This window comes from Protobothrops mucrosquamatus, unplaced genomic scaffold, assembly GCF_001527695.2.
Source record: "Protobothrops mucrosquamatus isolate PMUCROS unplaced genomic scaffold, P.Mucros_1.0 scaffold83, whole genome shotgun sequence".
Taxonomy (NCBI): Eukaryota; Metazoa; Chordata; class Lepidosauria; order Squamata; family Viperidae; genus Protobothrops; species Protobothrops mucrosquamatus.
Window position 1 is genome coordinate 1,500,893 of NW_015386460.1, and position 9,135 is coordinate 1,510,027.

Consider the following 9,135-nt stretch of genomic DNA (forward strand, 5'->3'; position numbering starts at 1 on the left):
GCGGGTCTAGATAGACCGTTTCCTCCAGGTGTCGGGGGAGCTGCCATGCAACCACACTCTCCACAACCTTCGCCACAAAGCGAAGGTTGGAGACCGGACGATAGTTAGCTAATACATCTGGGTCCAGGGAAGGCTTCTTAAGGAGGGGCCTCACCACCGCTTCCTTCAAGGCCACGGGGAAGACACCCTCCCGCAAAGATTATATATCTATTAATATATAATAGATATATATCTATTAATATATAATAGATATACTATATATCTATTAATATATAATAGATATACTAAGGCAGCAGTCCCCAACATTTACAGTTTGATGGCCTGGTGTGTGTGGGGAAACCAGCTCGCACAAGCTGAGTTCTGCACGAACATGCATGCTGGCCTGCCACTTGCGCAATTTGAACTGCTCATGCATGTGTGCTGGCCAGCTGCTCATGCGACCCAGTTCCAAACAGGCCTCAGCCTGGTAGTGGGCCACAGTCAGGGGGTTGTGGACTCCTGTACTAAGGAATATTTTATTTAATAGTTGTTGATTAATGAAGATGACACACATTTTAAAATATGCAATGTACCCCAAATAACAATATAGGATATTCATGTCTCAACTGTTCTTACCATCTCTATCTTCATCATGAACATTTAGGTACAGATATTCCATTCCTCTTCCTTTCTTGTATTCCTCAATTCCCTGAAGTTTTCCAATTAAGCTAGTTTTACCTGCTCCATCTTCACCTAAATTTAAAAAACAAAAATTGAGCATTTATTACCATTACTTCTAATATATATTTCACAAGAGTTTACAGAAACCTAGCAACCTTCTACAGCAAAAATAGTTTTGTGTTAAATACTAACAATGATAAATAAACTTTTATATATATTACAGTCCATATATATATTACATTTCTTCATGCTCTCCATCTTTTATCTTTATTTTTTATATTTTTTTGGTTTTATTATTTCTTTGATTGATTGTGATGAGCTCATCACAATCAATCAAAGAAATAAGAAAACCAAAAAATGTAAGAAATAAAGATAAAAGATGGAAAGCACGAAGAAATGAAGAGTCTCAATATCACTTGATGATGTTCTTCACAGCTCTTTTAAATAGCTGTCAAGTGGAGCCATCCAGATCTTAAGTGGAACCTTTTTCTAGAAAGCAAACATAACATAAAGAAGGTATTTATTTGACTGGAGAATACTAATCTTGCAGGATTGAAAGGATTGGGTAGATATTATGGAAGACTCAAGTAACTAAACTCTATGCTATGTAAGGCTTTATAGATAACAGCCCATCCTTTGAAACAAACAGCTTGGCAAAGCAGAAATATTACATGGCATACAAGGCATGCCCATTACTGCTCACACCACTGCATTCTGGAAAACCTAATGGTTTTCAAGGGCAGCCCCACGTAGAGAGCATTGCAACAGTCAAGTCATCAGATGACTAGAACAAGTCTGACTGTCTAATGGGCCTCCTGTTCTATGAAAGAATGCAACTGGTGCATCAAGATGGAGTTGTGCAAACACTTCCTGGCTACAATTGACACCTGCTCTTCAAGTAGGAGCTGCAAGTTCAAGAAGACCCCCAAATGTATACCACCCCATCCAAAGTCAAAGATGGCATATCATCAGATTTGGGAAGTCCAAACACCCACATCTGGCTAAGATTGAGTCAAAGACGGTCCTCCTGATCCATACCTGAGAAGAGAAGAGAAAGGATTTTTTTTTCTTCTAAAGAGGAGATCTGTATGTCTGCTATACCCATATACAAATCCTATATCTCAAAAGATAATATACTACATAGTGTTTGAATTTTTTTTTAAAAGCTGGCTTACGGATATTATTTCAAGGCTACTATAGAAAAGTATATATATAGTTAACAATGACAGTCCTGGGCAGTCCCACTTGCTACTGTAATCCCAATATGGTTGTTAAGTAGGAAAAGGCATGAGTCTAGTTAAGGAGCATAGGAGTGGCATGGCAGGGTGGGGAAGGCCTGGGAAGGCTGGTCAAGGCACGCAGGAGCCATATATAGGAGGATGTTACGGGTAGAAGAAAAGTGGGAGCAATTTACTGGAGTGATTTGCAACCTTTCCTGCTGGCTTCTACATTGAGATTACTTATGGGAAGCTGCTAGAAAAGGAAGCAAATGCCTAGGATTCAAACAATTATTTACTGTTATTATTAGATTTCTATCTCGCTTTAAAAAAAAGATCAACTAACTCAAGCAACCAAACATACCTAATATTCCTGTCTCTTATTTTCCGTACAACAATCCTGTGAGGCAGATTGGGCTGAGAGACAGTGTCTGATCAGTCATGCAACCGGCTCTCATGCTTAAGGGAGGTCTAGAACTCACAATCTCCTGGTTTCTAGACAAGCACCTTAATCACTATACTACACTGACTCATATTCCAGACATACAGATTTTTTTTTCAGTTCTCTTTCTGACATTCTCTAAAAGTCCTCCCCATACAGTTGGCTGACATTGCAGAACAGCAGTCAACAAGATACAAATGTCTTAGAGCAGGGCTTTTCAACCGGTGGTACGCGTACCACTTGTGGTATGCAGCCCTGCCTAGCCAAGTGTAGTGGGGGAGGGAAAGAGCCAGCGCAGGCAAGGACTTACTGTGAGAGAGTCATCTGGAGCTGCAGAATGACTGGGGCAAGGCAAAGGCCCCAGGCTCACTTCTGGCTCACCCTCCCCCATGAGAAAGGAGGAGGAGGGGGAGCCAGGAGAGGCTATAAAAGAAGGCAGTTTGGGCAGGAGTGGGAGAGAGAAAAAAAGAAGCAGCCTTGGGAGGAGGTGGAGTCAGCTCTAGCTGCACCGAAGGGGAAGGAGGGTGGAGGGGAGAGGAGATCAAGCAGGCCGGCCATGAGCCAATCTAAAACTTCTGTGGCAGCCACCTGTGCTGGCAGCAACAAAGAGGCAAGAAATACAGCAGGGGAGGGGTTGCCCTCCATGAGGAATGAAGAAAGGTAGCATCAGCTGGAGGTAAGACACAGAGTGAGGGAGATGGAGAGTGGAAGGATTCTTATGTGCTTTTGAAGTTCTGGGATTTGTGCAATGAGGGCTTTGTGTTCTTAGGGAGTATTTGGCAATTTCTGTTTGGCTGATGGCTGATGTCTCCTGTTAGCTTCTATTGCTCTGCTGTTGTTAACTGTAAGTTTTGCTGCAAGGGATTTTGAAGTATTTTTCTCCTGAATGGATTTTGCCTGTAGCATTCGTTTACTTATGAATGGAGCCATTTGGGGAGTCTGCCTTAGCTGGCAGTAGTATTTACTACATTTGTTTTTCTTCCTTAAGTGCTGGCTACCTCCTTAACTTTCCTTTCTAGCCATAACTAATTCTTAAAGGGGAATGTGCCTTTTTAAGCTAGTTCACTCAGCAGCTTGTCTTTTCTGTCTCTGGAGGCCTTTTCTTGTTTGATGAATATATAGAAGAGGGAAAATATGGGGGGGGGGGTGTTTCAAATTCTTCCTTTAGAAGGAGGTGGGCATGAGAAAGAGGGAGGCAGGAAAGGAGGGAGGGAGGAAAGTCCCACCTTAGCACTTGGCTACCAGCAGCCCTGCCATTGACTTTGCTTGTCAAAAGGTTGCAAAAGGGGATCACATGATCCTGGGACACTGTGACCATCATAAATATGAATCAGTTGCCAAGCATCCAAATATAAATCACATGACCCTGGGCATGCTGCAATGGTCATAAGTATGAAAAACGGTAATAAGTCATTTCAGTGCAATTGCAACTTTGAACAGGTTTTTTGGGTTTTTTTGGTCATCAAGTTTTTGACACCTTGCTAGGTGGTACTCGAATATTGCCATATCCTAAAAGTGGTACAGTTGGTGAAAAGGTTGAAAAGCCCTGTCTTAGAGAATGGGGGATTAATATACAATATAAGGATGTGTACATTTCTCAGAATGTCAGATAAGACTATTTAACATGTAGATAAAATATCAAATATAAAGAGGTGATATGCTTTTGAACTAATTTTTTATCAAGTAGCTTACTTCTGCATTCCATATTCATTTACTTGATAAACATTTATAACTTATGTTTTAGAGTACAACTCCCAAAAAAGGTCTATGGAACAAAATACAAAACAATTAAAACCAAATTTGCATTAGCCAAAAATAACAAAGTTAAATAAATTGATTTAAAATAAGTAACAATGTAATACTGTAAAGGATGAGCATTGTAAAGAACTTCTGTATTGGCAGCAGTTTTTGTGCAAGTTTGCAAAAAGTATTACTGTGTTTCCCCGAAAATAAACCCTAGCTTGATTTTTGGGGCGAGGCACACACTGAAAAATCAAGCTAGAGTAGGGATAGGAGTGTGAATCTGCCCCACGCGCCCCGTACCCACTTACCTTGCAGCCAGGCCTCTCCTCGCTGGTCCACTTTTTCTGAGGCCTCCTCTACAGCCAGGCCTGCATTTCTCAGTCACAGGCCTTTCCGGAAGGCCACTGCAGCCAAAAATTCAATCCATAGTTCGGAACTTGGCTGCATAAGCCTTCCGGAAAGGCCTGACTGCAAAATGCAGGCCGGAATGCAACTGCAGAATGAAGCTGCTCCTTAGGCCCCAGAAGAAGTGGACCAGCTGGGTGGGGCTGTCATTGCCAAAGGTGAGTATAAAAGACATCCCCCGAAAATAAGACCTGGTGCCTCTTTTGGAGACCAAAAAGAAAGACCCCGTCTTATTTTCGGGAAAACAAGGTAAAAGATTATCCCAATCTTTGTGGCTTGGCAACCTGGCTGGGGAGGTGGAGAGTGAACTGGGCCACATGAGCAGTGGGCCGGCACATGCAGCTCCATTCACCCAGGACTAAAGAGAAGCCTTTCGGGCACGGTCTCGACTCCTTCAGGCTTCTCCACATCAAAAGCTTTTGCAAAGGGACAGAATGCCTGAAGCAGTGCAAGTTTGCTCAGAAAGCCTTTCTTCCATTTCAAAAGCTTTTGGCATGGAGAAGAGAACCCTTTGAGGGTGCTGTCTCATGCTCCTTCAAATTCACCAAGGCGGCCTGATGCTTCAAAAGCGGATTGGGTGTCCTGTGCAGGTAGCCTTGGTGAGTCAGCAAAGCTGAGCAGGGCATGCTTGTGCCACTCAGCCTGCTTTTGGAATATCGGGAGCAGGTAGCCTGGCTGGGAGGGAGAAGGGACCCAGGCCGTGTGAGTGGCGGGCTAGCACATGCGCAGTTCCACTCAGCCAAGAGAGAGGCCTTTGGGGCTCCACAAGTGTGAGTGGGGCTGTGCAAGTGGGATTGCACATGCGCCCCAGCCCACCACTCAAGCTACCCAGTTGTGAATAGGCCATGGCCTAGTAGTGGGCTGCGGCCCACAGATTGGAGACACTTGCATTAATAGTTTATCATTACAGATAGTCCTTGACTTTTAACCATTCATTTACTGACTGTTTGAAGTTACAATGGCACTGAAAAAAGTGACTTATGACTGGTTTTCACACTTATAACCTCTGCAGCATCCCCACAGTCATATGATCAAAGTTTGGGTACTTAGCAACTGGCATGTATTTATAACAGTTGCACTGTTTCGTGGTCATGTGTTCATCATTTGTAACTTTCCCTGCCAGGTTCCAATAAGCAAAGTCAATAGGGGAAGCCAGATTCACTTAGCGAACACATTATTCACTTAACAACTGCCATGATTTGCTTAACAATTGTGGCAAAAAAGCGGCAAAAATGCAGCAAAACTCACTTAACAATTGCTTTGCTTAGCAACTGAAATTTTGGGTGATGATATGTTAAGGAATATCTGCACTTTCCTCCTCTCATTGAGGGAGAGCAATTGACCCAAAATCACCCAACTGGCTTTACGCCTCAGACAAGAGTAAAACTCATGGTCTCCTGATTTCTAAAGCCATCACACCAAACTGACTCTCAATAACATTCATACCTCCTTGTATTACTACCTTCCCTATTTCTGGAAAACTGTAGTACATTGCATATGGCAGTGATGGCGAATCTTTTAGAGACCAAGTGCCCAAACCACAACCCAAAACTCACTTATTTATTGCAAAGTGCTAGGGCCGCATCAGCATTGTGGTGCCCTCAGGAGGGGCATGGGGGTGTGGCCCACTGGGTGGGCATGGCTGCAGTTGTCACGGCAGACTGGGTGGGCATGGCTGGGGCGGGCATGGCCACCTCGATGTTGCTCATGGGGGGATGCCTGTGGGGGTTGGGCAGGGTTGGGGGAGATTCAGGGGGGTCTCTGGCAGGTGGGGCAGTGGGCAGGAGGCCCAGCATAGATGGGGGGAGGCATGCAATCCTAGCTGGAACTGGGGGGGCCATGGTGCCGATGGGGATCCGGCTTTCCTGCTCAGGGTGATTTGCTGGGCATGGGCGTGCTCTACCACTTCTACTCAAGCTTGCTAGCTGGCTGCTTTGCCTCCTTTGTGCTGGGTGGGGCTGCCATTCCAGGCGGCGGTGGCGACCTAATGGACCTGCGCAAGCTGCTGGCAGCAGCAGCGTGCGTGCCCACAGAGAGGGCTCTGAGTGCCGCCTCTGGCACGCGTGCCACAGGTTCGCCACCACTGCATTATATTGAGCCATGGTGGTGCAGTGGTTAGAATGCAGTATTGCAGGCTAATATTGCCGACAGTTCAATTCTCACCAGCTCAAGATTGACTCAGCCTTCCATCCTTCCAAGGTTGGTAAAATGAGGACCCAGATAGTGGGGGCATATGTTGACTTTGTAAACTGCTTAGATTCCTTAGAGAGTGCGGTAAAGCACTGTGAGGAGATATATAAGTCTTGCATGCTATTGATATTTTAACGTTACTACCTGCATTAAACAATACAGAAATATTTTAATATTATCCAACTTTCATGTTCAGTAGATGGCTACAGAATGTATTCACACGTACAGTATTCCACATTATAACAGATCAATAGCTACAGAAGAGCTATTACGGTAGCTTGGTGAACTTCAAAAGCAAAGCAAGATCCGACCTGATCAGTACAGACAATCCTTAACTTCCATGATTTCTGTAACTGATTCCAGAATTTATGGTCGTAAGCTGGTCATTAAGTGAGTCACATGTGACCCTGCCCAATTTTATGATTTTTTTTGTGGCAGTTGTTAGGCAAATATGGCAGTTGTAAAGCAAGCAGTATGATGGTTAAGAGAACATCACAATCGTTCAATGAATCAATTGAACAAGCAATGGTTGTTTTTGCTGGAAACCAGAAGAAAACCCTGATTTCTAACAAAAAATGTAAATCATGGTCAGAGACAGCAGGACTCTGCAAACCACCACAAATGCAGGCCCGTTGCCAAGCATCCAAAATGTTATCATAGACAGAGAAGCCTTTGAGAGAACTTCAAATCCAAGTAGTAAATAGTCCTGGTAAGGTCCATCATAACTTTGAATATTTGTTGAGCAACCAGTCATAAGTTGAGGACTACCTGTAAAGAGACAGAAACCAGAGCACATACAACCATATATGCTGAATGCTAGATTGCAAAATTATTATTTTAAAAAGCCACTTCCATAGGGCTGCCAAATCAATTTGAAGAATACATTATTTTTTTATCTAGTAATTAGAAGCCCAAGTGAGCAGTGTCATTCATCTTTACAGTCAATATTTTCATCTATCATTTCTACAACTTAAATTAACTAACCTACAAACCATTTAAAGTAGCCATTTGAAAGCTAACCCAGAAGAGTCTTGATATCCAAGTTTGTATTTCAAGAAACAAGTTTACTGCATCATCAAAATAGAAAACTTCCAACCGTAAATAACACTGATTGTTCTAGAATCTAGGACTTTATGAGGCTCCCCACACCCCAGGACATAATTGCTGGTTCAGATAAATCTTGACAACCTCAAGGATTAGTTACTATCAAGCAATTCAGCTATTTGACTTCTATTAATAAATAGCAAAAAAGAATGTTACGATAATAACTAACAACTAACAGACAAAAGTATTAAAGCGTATAATATATTAAAGCATAATGCTGATAAATCATTCATCAAACATATTTGACAGGTCTTAGACAAATACACAAAGCCTTTTTTCTCAGCTTCCCAATAAATCAAGACATATGAAGACCACAAAGCAGACCCTAAAAAACAGTGTTAACATTTACTTCATACATAGTACTGTTTCAGGAAGACAAACACGGTCCAGTGATGCATTTGCGTTTAACACAAGAAAATCTGTTCTATCCTGCGAGGGGCAGAGGATGAGGATGAGAAAGTAGGATGAAAGATCAATGTGAATCACTGGCCGCATCCACCTCTCCCTTCGACACAAGCGGGTTCTGAAGGAAGCGTGAAGCGGTCCAGCCCCCTAATGAATAAGGAAAAGCCACGAGAGAATAATCCAAGGGCAGAATAAGCAGGAAACAGAAGCGACCACTCACCCAACAGCACGACGTTTTTTCCAGAAGGCAGTTTAGATCGGGAACGAGTGGACACCTCGCTGAGAATGCACGACCTGCCGCGAAACAAGGAGAGCCGTGAGGAAGGGCAAGGCCCGGGAAGAAAAGGATCCACTCCCTGTCACGGCTGGGCGAAGGATGCGGGAGGGGAGGAAAGACAGAGCTTTCCTGGGACAGAACATAAGGGATCGGGACGACGGTGACACGGCGGAGGACCTTTCCGGCAAGACCCCCAGCCCCCCCCCAAAAAGAGGAGTCTGTGAGGATGACCGACGCAGGGGCAGTTACTGGGCGGTCGAGAAGAGAGGAGAGATCTGGAGCCGGCAAGGAAGAGGGAGACGGGTTAAATTACCAGAGATTCTGTCCATCGTCCTCGTCCACCCCGGCGCGTGCGTCTGCACTGCTGCCGTTACTTGTGCCGAGGGCGGCGGCGGGAGCCCCGTAGCCCGAGCTCATCCCTGCAGAAGAAGAGGAACGCAAGGAGCCGGCTCGCCCTCCCACCACCGCCGCCATCTTCGCTGCGCGCACGCACGCACACTCACAACACCGGGAGGGAGGCGGAGGCGAGCCTGGATCCCCGTCCTGTCCCTTTAAGGACGCTACAGAGCAAATCGTCCTTACTGCTGGCGCCGCCGCCGCCAACTTCGTCACCTTTCTCTTCAATGAGAGGCGAGGCAGAGAGCCACCAGAGCAAGCAGCAACGGCAGGCTCAGAAGCGTAGCCAAAAACCC

General features: G+C 44.6%; 1 protein-coding gene across 2 annotated transcripts in view; it reads right to left on the reverse strand.

Moving 5' to 3' along the window:
• Window positions 1-8,923, reverse strand: part of DYNC1LI1 (dynein cytoplasmic 1 light intermediate chain 1) — a 25,230-nt gene extending 16,307 nt beyond the window's left edge. Inside the window, exons 1-3 of one of the 2 annotated variants that reach the window (XM_015812427.1) lie at window positions 8,757-8,923; window positions 8,387-8,460; window positions 616-732 (exon numbers count right to left, since the gene is read on the reverse strand). In XM_015812427.1, coding sequence (XP_015667913.1) covers window positions 616-732; window positions 8,387-8,460; window positions 8,757-8,917 — 352 coding nt within the window. In that variant the 5' untranslated portion in view covers window positions 8,918-8,923. The remainder of the gene's footprint in view (window positions 1-615; window positions 733-8,386; window positions 8,461-8,756) is intronic. The other variant, XM_015812429.1, reaches the window with a different exon arrangement.
• Window positions 8,924-9,135: the final 212 nt, after the last annotated feature.